This window comes from Alosa sapidissima, chromosome 12 (genome assembly GCF_018492685.1).
Source record: "Alosa sapidissima isolate fAloSap1 chromosome 12, fAloSap1.pri, whole genome shotgun sequence".
In the NCBI taxonomy this organism is placed as follows: Eukaryota; Metazoa; Chordata; class Actinopteri; order Clupeiformes; family Clupeidae; genus Alosa; species Alosa sapidissima.
In genome coordinates this window covers 2632519-2648242 of record NC_055968.1, presented here as the reverse complement: position 1 = coordinate 2648242, position 15724 = coordinate 2632519, and the positions used below count along the sequence as shown (strand labels likewise).

Here is a 15724-nt window from a genome sequence, read left to right as displayed (position 1 = left end):
ATAATACATTTCAAGATATTAATGCCCAAACATGGCCTCCAAGATAAGGCATTTCTGAGAGTGTAAAAATTATACAAAATCAAGGGTGATAAAATGAAAGAATAAAATAAAACTGGACAGTCTCCTGTAGTTTTAATCCCATTGTGAAGGTCGCCACAGCGGCCACACACCGAAAGCATTAACTCCCTTTTTCATTAAATCTTATGTTGATTTTTCATAATTATATGCTCACACATTTTGATGTTTACATGTCTACATTCATGCACCCTCTATGTTTAGCAACACTACGTGGCAACCAGGTAAAAACGTAACACATAGACTTTTGCTTTCATACAACATACAGACTTTATTGCTTAGTTCAATGGTATGTGATTGTGTGGTTGAGTGCACGCAACTTATCAGTTGTGTTCTGTTGTTAATTAGAGTTTGTTATTTAACGCATTTTGTTGATTCAGACTCCGGGAGCTGTGTGCGTCATGGTATTTGATCCGGGCGGACTTCCTGACTGTCAAGACAGAGCGGCACGTTCCGCTGGTTTAAATTATCTATGGCCACATCCATTTCACATCTTTGCCATGGGGGAAGGAGGAGCCTTTTGTGTTTATTGTCTTTCTGGTTGGATTCTTTTGTGTTTATTCCCAAATGTCTTTGTGTAGTTTATTTATTGCTAGCATTATGTGAGGTTATCGTTTTGAATGTTTTGGTAATGTCTGAAAGTTAATTGATTTTGTGGTGTTCCCCTTTTAGTTATTCATGGTCTGGCCAGTCTGTATTTAAGTTCCCCTTTGTCTCCTTTTGTCAGTTGTTGCTGTGTGTTCATGTCGGAGGTTTGCATCGGAGGTTAATGTTTATTCTGTTTAGATACCCTTATTTTGGGCACAGAAATTTATTTAAAAAAGTAATTTATTGATCTTTGGTAATAAAACCATTTTTGCGTAATTTGCAATCCTGGCTCCCTGTGTCGACTGCTCGATCCCTCACACCCATAAAACAAGCACTCAAATGAAAATGTGCATCTGTAGGCTACTGCACGAAGGTGTCAGTTAAAAGAAATAATTAGTGTGTATAGCTTGTGTTTTTTCTAGACCCTTCAGCTAGTGTGCTAAAATGTATTGGTGTGGGGGGCGCCGTGGCGCAACTGGTTACAGCGCCCATACCATATACGGGTCCCCGTACACGCTCGCTTCCGGTCACTCTCTTTACTGTCCTATCTGATTAAAGCCAGAAAAAAAAAATATCATGGTGCATCACAGAAAGGCAAGTGTGGATGATGAAATTTGCGTCATCCGCCCCATCCGCAGACCGTAGGTGTCGAAGTATACTTACTACCTTAGCCTTTTGTAGCGAACACACCTGTTACTTTACCGTTACTGCATGGCCAGGGTTGCCTGGTTCTAGGGAAATCCTGGCAGAGGCTCACATACCTATGCAATGAGTAGACTGAAGCAGCCCCTGTTGTACTGTCAGTGTCCAAGCCTTTAAGAGAACTGTGTGTAGAGTTCCCCTTAGAGCTCTCTTTCATGGAACCCAAACACCCAGGCTCTATGACTGCAGACCAGTCATCTCGCAAACCCTCCACCAGTGTGACATCAACACTTGCCTCTGATGAAAAAGTGGATAGTTATATTAGATCAGATAAATAATATAATCAAAACAATTAGAAGAGCAAATCCATCCAACATGCTAAATATTGATGTATTTAGACAATAATACAGAGAATATTGCATCTTAAAGCGATGGTTCGGAGTAATTCCCCCGAACCATCGCTTTAAAGATGTAAGGCATGCAATCAGTCCTTTACTATGAAGAACTGATCATATCTTACCCATGTCTAGGGAACTAGAAGCAGAGCAGAATGATGATGCATGAGATCCCACTGGGGAGAAGGACTGTGTGTCTGATTTCTCATGTTTTAAGTCATCTTGAGGACTATTTCCTTGCTTGTTTGCTACATTGCTGATGCTGTAATAAAGACATTCACAACATAGACATAACAGAGTTCATAACAATTTTCTTAAAATATGTATGTGGGAATGCTGTAACAATTAATGCTCCATCAGGGACGCCTTCATAGCAACACAATACAGGAATTTATATTTTGTTTTTTATAGCCAACTTGTTTTGGTATAGTCTTCAAATTAATTTACATACATTAATCATGTGTTCCATCAGCTGCTGCCAGGTGTGAATTTTATTTCAAATACAAGTACACTTAAATTAATGAATTCATGCATAGAGCATATTTATTATATTATGTCCGAAATCCTTCTAGCCAAATAATAAGCCTAATAATCTAGCCAAAAAATGTCTGGTCCCTGTCCTATAACAGAAACATAGGCTTATAAACCCAAGACTTCATACTACATTACATTCACCATTTGACATATTTCTATCTATTTCTAAAACTTTCAATAGCCTACAATCACAAATTCCTGGAGGCATTGGACAGATTATGAAGAAATTCAGTGCATAACAATTAAAATACCTCAAGTCAATCAACAACTAGAAACTAGAACTAGAAGATTAAGGTTTGTGTAGTCCAAGTGTAGTTCAGAGCCAAAACAGTCACTGGCTTGCCAAAGTGCACACAATCTAAGACAATATACTCCAATACTGTTCATAAAATGCTACATGAATACTAAACTACATGGCTGAGAAAACTGAAATCTGTTTCAATCTAAAAAGAGGAGATGCATTGACATACCTATGCCTGTTTGGATTCCTGATGACTGGTTTACTGTTGGAGTTACTACCCTGTGAGGACATGTTATTCTCACGATGGCCCTCAGAATGACCAGTGGAGGAGACAGGACTAGATCTCCCACTTCTCCTGTCAGACATTACTGGGTAAAGAGAAAATATAGTGGAGAGCATCATCAAACAGAGTGGGAGATCCAGTCCCAGACTTTACAAATACAGAATACAGAGCTACGGTGAAGGACTAAAATGATACAAGAAATTAAATGCCAAAAATAAAAAGGGCGAAATTACAGTAGCAATTATCTAAGATGCTGAACATTACATAGAACATTATTATAATTAAAGCAACACCAAAGCACTTTTCCTTTGTCGCACACACGGTATTTGTTTATCCAGCACCGGCTTTGGAAATAACCCTGTCCACAGACAAGGTAGAGTATATTGAATGATTTTATGAAAGTATGATGTATTGTGACTTTGAAGCAAGTCAAATTTGTAGTTTCTTATGTCTCATTCCATCGAACTACAGGTCCGCTACCCGATCTGGCAAACTTGGATAGTGCGGTTATAGCTGATAGAGGGCCGCAAAGCGTTCGCCCGTTCGCCCTGTTACGAGTTGATGAACCACTGAAATGATTTTGGAAACATTACAAGGACAAAGCTTGGGATTTGTGTAAAGACATAAAAGGGAAACTGTGGTATCCTTCTACATCAAGTCCGGTCAAATTATTCATTATGTTTTAAATCAGACAAGAGGCATTCCTCTTCACTGCTGAGTACTGCACTGATAATAAGCGAAGCTGCGAAGGTGTTTCTACCTTCTTTCCTCTACCATTAAAGTCTATGGCAGCCCATAGAACCGTCTCGTAAACTTGGCACACTCATTGGAGACAGCACCACTAACTGGTCAAAGTTGGACGTGTGTTCACACGCGTATCTTTTGACTTGTTTGCCCGATTTTCCAAGTTGAGGTACCATTGGAATCCTTGGACCAAGCGAAGTTCAACGCCATATTGGATTTTTCCGCATTTTTCAAAAATCAAAAAGCTTTCCTTGGTCCCACATTTTCACTATATTTGGCACAGACTATATTCAGACCATGTGTTACAACGGCAATACTTTCTGGAGCCATTGACAAACACGTTCGCCCATGGCAGCTAGTATCTCTGCAATGCTTTCATGTATCAAAACCTAATTTAGTAAATGGACTCATGACACCATTGTGAGGATGCACAAGAAGTTTGACCTTTGACTTCTAGGGGGGCACTGATATTAGCAAAAATTTATTTTGGCTTGAAACTATTGATGTGTTTGGATTTAAAACTTACTAGCTGTGTTTGTTAATACTATGGGAGGTCCTTAGTCTGATCAATACCAATCTGGCCGTCATATTGGATATTACCTTGGAACATGAAAACATTTCCAAAAGTCACAATTTTTGGCCGTTCGTCACAAAACTTGGCATAGATAAGTGGTCCCCAAACTACTGCCCGCCACCTTATTTTGGGTGGCCCAGCAAAACATTTCCGTGGTATATAGCATCTGGCCCACATGGGAGTACGACATCGTCAAACTATGACTCTGTAATTTCCCCCATTCATTCTCTATGGCGAGTCTTTAACAGTACACATGTAATACTCTTTTTGTCCACTGGTGTTTTTTTGGCGCTGTTTCGCGTTTGCCGTTGAAAAGGGAATGAAATGTAGGCCTACCTACAAACAATGTAAGAGGCCTATACTGACTGCATCAGTGCTCAAAGTATTCTAAAAGTTTATCAATTAATTGTTAATAACTAACTATCTTCTATTCAAGTCATATTTCTGGGACTTACTGGGATAATTATTTCTATTTTTATTCACTCGTTCAAATGTTCATAGAGTTCACAAAGTTCTCATCAGGTGATTTCAGATGTTTTTGCCAGCACTTCATAAAACTGTCATAGTTTGAGAACTTTAAATTATTTGTAGGATATTGCTTGTTCCCACATTTTGAATAAAATACTTTTGGGACTCCCTGCTAATACTTTTGGGAATGCTAAAGTCTTTTTTATTAGTATTATTTCATTTGAGCTACATTTTACGCTATTTATGGTTACTGATATACTCTGATACTCTGGCCCTCTCTTAGAGCCAGGCCCTCGGAAGAAAAAGTTTGGGGACTACTGGCATAGATGATCTTCAGTCTAAGCCTTACTAATGTCTTGCTTTTTGAAGACAGAGTCAAAAGCATTCACCCATTACAGCCAATGAAAATTGGCCGCAAGGCCGCCAAACAGGAAGTGACCATATATTTTAGCCAATTTTGGTTGTTTGACATGAAACTTGCTGTGAGTGCTTACACCCATATGTCTGATTTAATAGCATTGAGCTGCCATGATAACTCCAGCCTGATGAACTGCTTGGTCCCCTCATTGCTGCTTGCAGCTATATTTAGCTGTGTGATTTTTGTGTGCAATATTTCGCCCGTAAATTTGGACTTGAGCTAATGTTCAGCAAAAGTTTCCATGATTGTACTATGCGATTGCATCTTGTATACAGTATCATCCATCCAAAACAGTGCAGGAGGTGCACTGAAAATCCTAACGCTGAGGCCCAAGAGAGCCCACATTGCTACTTCCCATCATATGAGAGCAGTTATATTTACCAGAATAATAATGTAAAACTGACCTTTGCTACTGCTGCTGTGCAGATTCTTGGTGAAGATGTTAATGACACTGTGTGGACTACCCTTTGTCAGCTCTTTCCAAGCAGCTGTACTGGCATCTTGAGGTATTGCACTGGTAAACAGCTTGCATTTGTCCCTCCCACTGCTGAAGACAGAGAACTGGTGCAAAGGTGAGCTTTCCTGCTGAATGCAATCGATGTCTAGAACTGTAACATGCATGGATGGTTGCTGAGAATTGGCTTTCCTTTCAGTCAGGCTGCCATCACTGATGGAGCTTGCATTGGAGCTATAATCGTCATGGTGGAACATGATTTGCTCTTCTTCAGCCTGATCTAGGTTGCCGTCCATCAACTTGGAGTTAGAGTCAGCAATGCAAAAGGGTATTTTATTTTTTGCAGTTTCTGCCGTTCTTTCTTGTGGTTCTCTGAGGGTGTACAAATTTCCCACTCCAGGAAGAGTTCCATCATAAGTGGTCAGGCCTGTACAATGCAGCTTCTGAATTTTCTCCACAGAGTGTTCTGGCTTTGCTACAATGTCAATATTGGAGCTGGCCATTCTAGCCCAGTGATTTGGCAAGTCCACACTCAACTCTGAAACACACATTTGGCTGCCCTTACAAGTGAGTAGCAATTTCCGGGCCTCACTCTCAATTCGGTTGGAGAGGGAAGTAGCTGTAGACTTTAAGACTTCTAGACGGCTCATTCTGCTAGTCATGGTTGTTAGAGAGCCGGGGAGGGCTGGAGCATGCAAACAGGTGGGACTAGGAGCAGAGTTCTTCCATTCTTCGCCCGGCCACTGGGGAAATGTTTGTTTAGGTGGGGTTATCAAAGGAATAGCCACACTTTGTCTTGATGGAGAGCACTGACCATCGCCTTGTACCCAGGATGACTTTGTTGGTAAGCCTACCTCATTCCTGCTAACATACACAAAAGAGAGGGCAATTTAAGATTAATACCAATAAAAATGTGTACAGACAAGCATCCAGATAAACATTTTCCCTCAACAAGCAACAAGAGGAGATAGACATTATTTTGTTGATTGCATTGATTCTGTAAGGACAGCAATTTGCATACTTAAACCAGTGGAAAGGTCTCATACCATCTAGCTCAGGGGTCTCAAACTCCCGGCCCGCGTCCGGCCCAAATCCGGCCCACGACGTATGTCAAAATAATAATAATCCTTGGTTCAAACCCTAAGTCGCTGCACAAAGTTTTCAGGAAATACTTGTATTACATGCGAGAAACACAAAGACGTGCATTTGTAATGACGCGATGCATGCCATAGTTTTGCACAAATTAAGGCAGAAATAGGCCTACACCAAATGTTGAAAAACGTTCACGTGTGATGAAGTCTTAGGTAGGCTATGTTATTCACCTATTCTGACTCTGAAGGAGAATATCCTTTTGGAGATTATGATAGATCGTCTATTGACAGTGATAGTCACGGTGCGTCTGTGAATGGAGGTGCGTCTTTGCGTGTTTACAACGGTGTCCACTAAGCATAGGCTACCATGCTTATTTCGACCCTCTGCCCAACATAGCTCGGAGGTTGCAGTGGTAATTTGTGATAGTGTCCGTAATGGACGTGGTACAGACAGCAGGGCTAGTAGAAATAGGGCGCTGAAGAACTACAAAGTCACCCTCGATAGGAACTGATTTGACCAGGTTTATTGTAGGCCTTGTGGTTATAGGCCAGTAATAGTTTACTATTTCTGGTATAGGCCTACATCTTAGGTGTTTTCCTGTTAATTTGTTATGTGGGTAATATGACAAAAAAGAAAGTAAACCTGCTCAAATATGTTCATCCAGTATTTACTGAAAGGTGCATAATTTGAGGCGCTTGCCATCCAGTGGCAAATTAGATAAATGTACCCCCTTCATAAACTTTTGTTTATACTGTACTCAAAGATTTTTACATTTACAGTAGGACTCTGACCACTTTCAAGCCATGGCCTTTTGAAATTTTGATATAAAAATCCAATGGTGTTGCTTTCTTAACCCTGACGCCGATTGCCAGGTTTAAAAAAGTTATGAGGAAAATATTTTTATTTGGTGTGAAACATGCACATAGGCCTACCTGTTTTTATGCTTTTTTGTTTGTTTTTATAATTTGTATTAATATTTATTTTATCATTATTTTATTTATAAGCTACAAGGTTGCTAGCACAGGTGTCTTAAATAGATAAAAATACTTGCTAAAAATACTTACTTTTTGTTAAACTCATCAACTTCACCCATGATGTTGTATTGTTTTTACACTCTCATAAATGCCTTATCTTGGAGGCCATGTTTGGACATTAATATCTTGAAAAGTATTATTCCTAGCCCGTCCAAACTTTGTAGGGTGGAAGACAAACATGTTCTCGGTATGTCTGGACCGTTAAAAGTTTGTACTGCATGCTCATTAGTTTTATATAAGGCCCTAGATATGCAAAACTGGTGATATTGAGGGTCTTGTAAATTAATTTTTTGTGAATTTTGTGTATAAAGTGCCAATGATGTATCATGTTTCATTCATGCATAAATACACTTACTTGGTTATACTGTATACAGTGGGCAGGGCTTCGACTTGGCCAGCTTCACTCGCGGTCCGCGCGTGGGATCACGCGGTATCACGCGACTTTAATTTGTATTTTTCCAGTGAGACGCTGCAACAACCCAAACAACCGGTAGATGGCTCAAGTGAGCAGGGTGTCTCGTAAAAAGAAATGGAGCCTGGAAAATCCTACACAGACTTCACTACAGACTTTAGCAGACTGGTTTAGAAATAATTTAATAGCCAGAAATATGCCTGCCCTGCCCTAATAAAGAAATATTTGGTTAACTGCGAGTGAATCCCGTTTGCAGCCGTAGAAAAAACGCAGGACAAATTAAACATTCTGGTTTTCTCCAAGTGCAACGATGATAGACAGACATCATTTGGACAAAATATAGAGCATAATAACCTCCGTTGCTCAGCCAAATGCCTTCCTGTTACATCCTGTTATCATGGAGTTACAAGCGATAAACGATTTTGGATGGTCACAAGTTTACTTCATTAGCGGTTTATATATTTTTTCATTATTAAAGAGTGTTTTTCATTTAAAGGTTTGACTTCGTGCTTATTCAGTAGAGCATTTAGTGCTCTCCCCAATCCCAGACGTTCACATTGCATGTTTGTTTGTAATGGATGCAACTGCGAGATAGGCTATGCGTTTGACGGCAATGAGTTGTTAACAGACATGAACCAAGACATATAGCCTAGCAGCAATCTAGGGACTGTTCGTTATTTATTGAAGGGGCCACCGGAGGAATTTTGAGTGCTTCAGTTGCAAGTTGCATGACCCTCTCTTGCCTGCTAGAAATTGTTCAATGACCCTCCGACAGAATTGTTAAAAAAGACATGACCCTCCCCTGCCAATTGTCGCTGTCTTCCGCCCGCGCCACAGCCACACACTGTGATAACGTTCTTAAATCAATCTTTCCCGTGAGCTTGCATGCTACCAGTCCTTCCTTTTCCAATGTGTTGCGCCTGTTTGCACAATTTCACAAATAATCATATGTGATTAATAATATGACAAATAATCCCTGTGCGCCGGGACCGAAACAATGCATGCCAACTTTTTCCGTGTTTATGTATTTTAACTTTCCCCCGCTGTCTTGCCGTTTTAATGTTTTCCCGTAGAATATCCCATATTTTTAATACTTTCATAACAGCCCTGCCATCGGGCCTGTCTCTGTGTTGCCCTGTTGCTACCCCTTGCCCTTCCAACGAAACAGATGTCTTCAAATCATCGTTTTCCTTGCTTGAAGGCGAACTTAGAGTGATGTTAACCTATTTAAGTTTAACGGCGTGATTGTCGTCAGAGCACGATTCATTGGCGCTTGCATGTTCGGCCTTATGTCTACATGCGCACCTGAGGCTACTCAGCTACAAGAGAAAGAATTTCCCCTGTTTGTATGTTTACTGCAAGTTGGCCTACCATAACTTACCAACTCTGCACTGTAGACCCTAACTGGCTATTTATATTTTTCTGTGAAATAAGCAAATGTATTTGTTCAACTTTATGAAGCAGAATTACGCATAGGCTACTTGTAACATAATACATTTAACAAAGGACAGATGTATGTTGCTAGTGACAAAATATTAACTTTCAGTGTTTTTACGATGTCTTTGTCATGGGGAAGTGTTTTCCCCCATGCATTTATTCTAGGTTACTGTCAGTAATTGACGCGAGAGAAGCGGGGTCTGTGTTGTGTTGCATTAATTTATTTTCATTGGGCATACCTTGCCGTGCCGTCCACAGCTCTTCAGTTCTGACAAAGCCAAATTTACTCCTTTTGAAACAATGAGTGCAGGAAGCGCGTTTGTATGGTTATATTGCTTGACGGGGGGGATCCCAAGCAGCTTTCAGCCATAAGGCTACTTTGAGAACATTTCAATTCACCCAACACTAATATTCAAAATGTTGAAAACTATTTCGGCATAGCCTATAAAGCAGTTTAATTAAATGGAATGTTAGTTGTAAACAAAAGAGCTACTTGGTGAGGCTTGGCCTCACAGATGCGCTCGTGCCTTAGATGGCAGGAAAAATCTTCACGATAGGCCTATTAATAACCACCCGATTCACGTTGGCTGGGGGGAAGGGGGGCCATCAGACATTTGTGCCCAGTTAATCCGCCCTGCCCCCAATAAATCACACCTTCCCACCTCTGACAGCTTAAAAGAAGTCAAGAGGACTCCTTACTCACAGATCTATTCACAAACCTGTGGCATTTTGCCGTGTTTTGAAATCCTATTCAGCTACAGGAGCTTCCAATCGTGAGGAAGCAATTTTGCATTGTATGCATAACTAACATGCAATAACGCCGCCAACAACAACCAAAACTAGGCTAATCATTGTCAACATGTAAATTAAATGTAACATTATTGTGAATCAAATTAAAATGTTCTCTTTTGCAAACGTAGGCATAGTAACAGAATAATTTAATAATGTTACAAAGATACTACATCAATCCGTATGTTTCATTAGGCTACTAGGCTGTTTTGCCTTGATTCATTTAGGCTAGGCCTTTTTATTCAGGGCCGTATTCACAAAGAATTTTAAGGCTAAAAGTAGCTCCTAACTGGCGAATTTAGGAGCAACTCCTAAAAATAATGGGCGTTTCACTCCTAACTTTAGGACTCCTAGTTTTTTCACAAAAAGTAATTCACGAAGCATTTTAGACCTAAAGGTAGCACCTAAGTCTGGGACAGTTTAAGTCGAGAGGACTCCTAACTCACTAAGACCTATTCATAAACAGCTTTTTGTGGCATTTTAGTTGCGATGTTTTGAAATGCGTAGCCTATGCGCAACAGGAGCTTCCAATCGTGAGGGAACAATTTTGCATTCATAAAAGGGATGCAATAACGCCACCAACAACAACCAAAACTACTCATTGTTAACATGTAAATGAAATGTAACGTTTCATTGTGAATCAAATTAAAATGTTCTCCTCTTTGCAAACGTAGCCTAGGCATATTGGTGACAGATTAATTTAATAATGTTGCAAAGGTAGGCTACTACATCAATCCATAGGCCTATGTTTCATTAGGCTACTAGGCTATTTGTTTTGCCTTACTCTATTCATTTAGGCTAGGCCTTTTTATTCAGTTATTAATCATCTTCCGTCCTTCGCACTACTTGTGTAGCGCACGCATTCTCCGACCTGTCACTCATCATCGGAAGAGAGGTGTTTGGAATTCCCGCGTTACAATCATCAGCCAATCAAGGTGGTCACTTCAGTCAAGCTCGTGCATGAGTAATGACGTCATCCATAGCCACGAAGACTCACTCCTAGTTTAGGAGTTGTCTGAAAGGCTTTGAGAAAACTCCAAGCTAAAATCTTTAAGTGCGATTTAGGAGTAGCCTACTCCTAGTAGTAGGATAAAAACCTTTGTGAATAGCCTACGGCCCCAATTATTCATCATCTTCCGTCCTTGTGTAGTGCACGCATTCTGAGACCTGTCACCTGTCACTCATCATCGTAAGGGAGGTGTTTGGAATCATGCCTGCGTTAAAATCATCAGCCAATCAGCCAATCAAGGTGGTCACACTTGCCCATTTACCCAAATGAATGGTCGAATATTACTGATGATCATTGTTATTTAAGAACATGCATTGTGCGTAGGGTACCAAAAACATTTTGCTCGTAAAAAAGCATCATAACGCACATTCTGGCGGGTCTGTTATTTACTGTAGGCTGCGCAAACCACAGGCCTTTATTTTGGACATTCATTCATTCATTCATTCATTCAACCTTTATTTATTCTCGGAGGGTCATTGAGGGAAGCCCTCATTTTCAATGAAGCCGAGATTACAGAAGCGAAGCAAAGCGCGCCACAAACAAGACAACATTCGAGGCCTTCTGTTGAAGAATTTTATATAAAGCCTGCGCTAACAGTAATCCTCCTGCCCCTGATAGGCCTACCACAGCTGTGGATAGCGTGGAATGTTCAAGTAATAACACAATCCAATGTGTGTCTCAATTGTCCCCCGCTGACCACCTCACACATTTCTCTAGATTTTGCAACGAACTTACATGACACAATGCCATACAATATGCCAGTTTTAGGACACAGAATAATGTTTGTAATGATACCAGGTAGGCCTACATTTAACAGTAACAAGTGTAATGAGCTATTCATTGTCGAAGGTGCATGGTGAAGTGAAATTCTTACTTTGGAAAACAAACATTTGCCGATATCATCGCCGATCATCAGAATATTGCAACAGATTCTGTGTTCTGGACTGCAGGTAACTTGTTAAGCCAGTGGTTCTCAAACTTTTATTTCATTCCCCACTTTGATCAAGGGGCATGACTGATGATAGTGGAGATAACGTGTTATCCCGAGGCTTTTGCAAGTCAGCATCTTCGACGATAGTCTATTAAAAATAAGTTTTCGATGTCCAAAACGGAGAGCCATACTTTATTGTTTTTAACGATCTCTATGCTACTCACAAAAATGTAGGCATGGGGACATGATGAAGTTTATTACGAGCCAGTGGTTTTCAAACATTATGCGTGACTCGGACATCTAACTAAATGCAACAGGTATATCGTCCTCGCATTCGCAAAATGAGGACCAGTGTTTTGTCAAATTGCAAATAGCTATTCGTTTTAACGATTTTTTATGATAGTATGAAGTGCTTTTTGTATAGGCTATCTTGGAATATGGGGAGGGAAGTGGCGCGTCTGCAGTCAGCCAAATATGAATGTAATTCTGCGGCATAAAGCAGATGTATTTGTTTATTGTACAGAAAAATAAAAATGACATGTCAAGCAGTCAATTGACTACATTGCAGTCAAGAAGTAGGGCAAATTAAAACACTGTTTTGATTTGCGTAGTTGCGTTACCCCCAACACTGACAATAACATAAACAGCAAATTAAGATATTTCTTCATTTTGTGGAGCGGCACCGGTAGGCTATCAAAAGCAGATTTCGATTTTCGCTACCACCGTGTAGTCAAGCCTTAAGCCATACCCAGGTAGCCTTAATCGAGGTAATGTTTTAATTACGATTTATTTTGTTATTGAATTCGTAGGCTGGGATTCCTCTCGGTAACAATTACGTTTAAAGGTAGCCTAGCCTCCTGTTTTTCAGAAGGGGCGGCAGTCAGGCTACTGACAGAGCGATGTACAGTGGCAGAGCAACGCACAGTGGCTGAAAGTGGTACTAAAGCTTCACGCAGCCTCGTAATGCGCGACTGAAGTGGCCATTTGAAAGCGATGCCCACTGTACCTATGGGTTTTCGTTCTTGGCCCTGGGGCAAAACAACGATTTTGACTCAATTTATTGATCTTTAGTACAACATTGGCACTTTGTACACTAAATGCCCATACACTGAGCTACTTTCACATAGATTTTCAAGTGCCTTCTAGCTACCCCACACACCATTTTAATCCTATGAAAATGACTGAAAATCACAACCTCCCCTTGTTTAATTCTTAAAATCTTCAAGCCTATTATATGTGGAGAGCTCAAATATTGATGCAACATGAAATGAACAATGAAATATAGTATATAGTGGAAAAAAATAATGATTGATACCAAATGCGTACAAAAACAATTTTATCCTACCCTTAATGTCACACTTATAGCACTTTTTTCCAAATCTAGGGCCTTGTAAAAAGTCAATGAGAATGCCGTACAAACTTTTAATGGTTCAGTCATACTGAGAACATGTTTGTCTTCCACCCTACAAAGTTTGGGCTGCTTACTAGACAATGTGATTTTCAGCCTGTAAAATGAGGAAATTTCAGGGGCTGAAAATAATATGAAGACATAGGATTTGAACAGAAATATTTGTACAGTCCTTTAGGGCTGTCCCGGTCCGATATTTGGATCGGATCGGCCGCCGATATTATCAAAAATGTGGGATCGGCCTGCACGGGAAAATCCCGATCCGGACTCCCGATCCAGTTCGTTTTCAAAACATCCGGTCCGTGTTTTCCAGCGCACCGATGTATGTAATCCATTCCAGTTTTTTTCAGCTTTTCCCCCAAGTCCGGTCCGCGTTTTTCAGCACACCTAGCGACCTGTCCAGCATCCCACTTGTCTGTGCATGTACCACTAAGAATTTAAAGTTATCGAGCAAACATTTCACGTCACAGTTGAATTAATATAGCCTAATGTTAACCGCGACCGCGAGTGTCCGCGAGACCCTCTTACTATTAAGGCTCTTATGCATGTTGCTGCTGACAGCTTTGCCTGTCTAACAAATGTTATCTCCGCGATTTAAGATTGTTTGTGTAATGTATAGGCACAGCACGCACTTTAATTTCCCTATTTTTACAATCGGCAAACGCATTTCATTTCAAAAAGCAACCTGGTCAATCGCTAACAACTAAGTGCACCTAGGCCTACAACTCTACACATCCAAAAGGGTAGAAGCTTCCAGTAGGTGATCATAACTTTTTTTACCGTTTAGTCTGTTCATCGGCGCAGCCTACGACGATGTGAATTAGTGACAGCTGTTGTCGCTGTAAACTTAAAGGAACCGTATGTAAGAAATGTATTTCAATTAATCATAAAATGGCCCTGATATATCACTAGACATTAAGAACTCATGTTCATTAACAGTAACATCAACAGTAGTCCGGCCAGGATATTGTCATTCAAAAAGTGAAGTTGCAGCCCTCAACTGATGTTGATGTTGTCATGTTATGTTTGGCCTGATGCGCCACCCTCCACCTATCTACTAATCACAAAGTCAGTAGTGTTTCGGCATCCGGGTTGCCAGCTCTGCCAGTCAGGGGAGATGGGGAGAGGATACACAGCTCTACAGTATTTTGAAAGTGATTGCAGTACCAGTTTTGGCCACAATCTTACATACGGTTCCTTTAAGCTCCTCTAAATAGTGTAGATAGGCCTACGTGCTATGTTGCTTGATTTTCTGTAGCCTAATAAATGCAGCCTGTAGCCTAGGTTACTTCAGCAAACCCAGACCAGTTGTGGCATCAGTTTCGCTTTTAAAACGCAACAAGAGGCTTTTTAGCGCAGTCTCACTTATCATTGATGAGCACAGGAGCAGGCTGACACCTGAGCATGTTGAAATGATCACCTTTGTGAATAGAAGAAGAATCTCTCCATCATGCTCAGACTGCAGCCAGGGCAAACAGTAGAACTTGAAGGGAGAATGGAGATGGAGCAGTAAAGTGTGGAGGAGATAGCAATACTGTAGAAGGCGTGATAGTTATTTGGGTTGTTATAGCCAATTCAGTGTGTGTGTGGTAATTTGACTATTTTCTACTCAGGTTGCTACTGTGTGTGTTGCTTTTATATATAATTTTAGATTGTTTACAATATTGTTTACACTGATGGCTTTTTTAAGCCTTGGTTTACACTCTTGAGCAGAGCACTGATGCCAATTCAGTTTGTGTGGTTAATTGACTATTTATTTTCTACTCAGCTTTTCTGTGTGTTTTGCTTTTTTTATACAGTTTACAATATTGTTTGCACTGATGGCTTTTTAAGCCTTGGTTTACACTCTTGTTGTTCAAGAGCAGAGCACTGATGCCAATTCAGTTTGTGTGGTTAATTGACTATTTATTATTTTGTGTTTATTTAACCCTGTTAAGAATAAACAGGTCAGCTTCTCATTACCAACCACTGTGGATTATTCAAACTAACCTAATTAAGTTGGCTAGTTGTTCTTAAGTGTAAAACCCTTTTCAACATGAGTAACAACAAAATATAAAGTAAATATCTTTAATCTTTAATACATGCTTGGATCAGCCGGTATCGGTATCGGCCGATGCTAAAAGCTACAATATCGGTATCGGATCGGAAGTGCAAAAAGCTGGATCGGGACATCCCTACAGTCCTTGGCTTTGGAAC

General features: G+C 40.3%; 1 protein-coding gene across 6 annotated transcripts in view; it reads right to left on the bottom strand.

Moving 5' to 3' along the window:
- cep350 (centrosomal protein 350) overlaps positions 1–15724 on the bottom strand; it is a 100171-nt gene that overhangs the window by 46866 nt on the left and 37581 nt on the right. For 5 of the 6 annotated variants that reach the window (XM_042056119.1, XM_042056123.1, XM_042056122.1 and 2 more), the window contains 4 exons: positions 5367–6280; positions 2705–2843; positions 1826–1962; positions 1425–1602 (listed from right to left, as the gene is read on the bottom strand). In XM_042056119.1, the coding sequence (XP_041912053.1) occupies positions 1425–1602; positions 1826–1962; positions 2705–2843; positions 5367–6280 (1368 nt within the window). The remainder of the gene's footprint in view (positions 1–1424; positions 1603–1825; positions 1963–2704; positions 2844–5366; positions 6281–15724) is intronic. The other variant, XM_042056121.1, reaches the window with a different exon arrangement.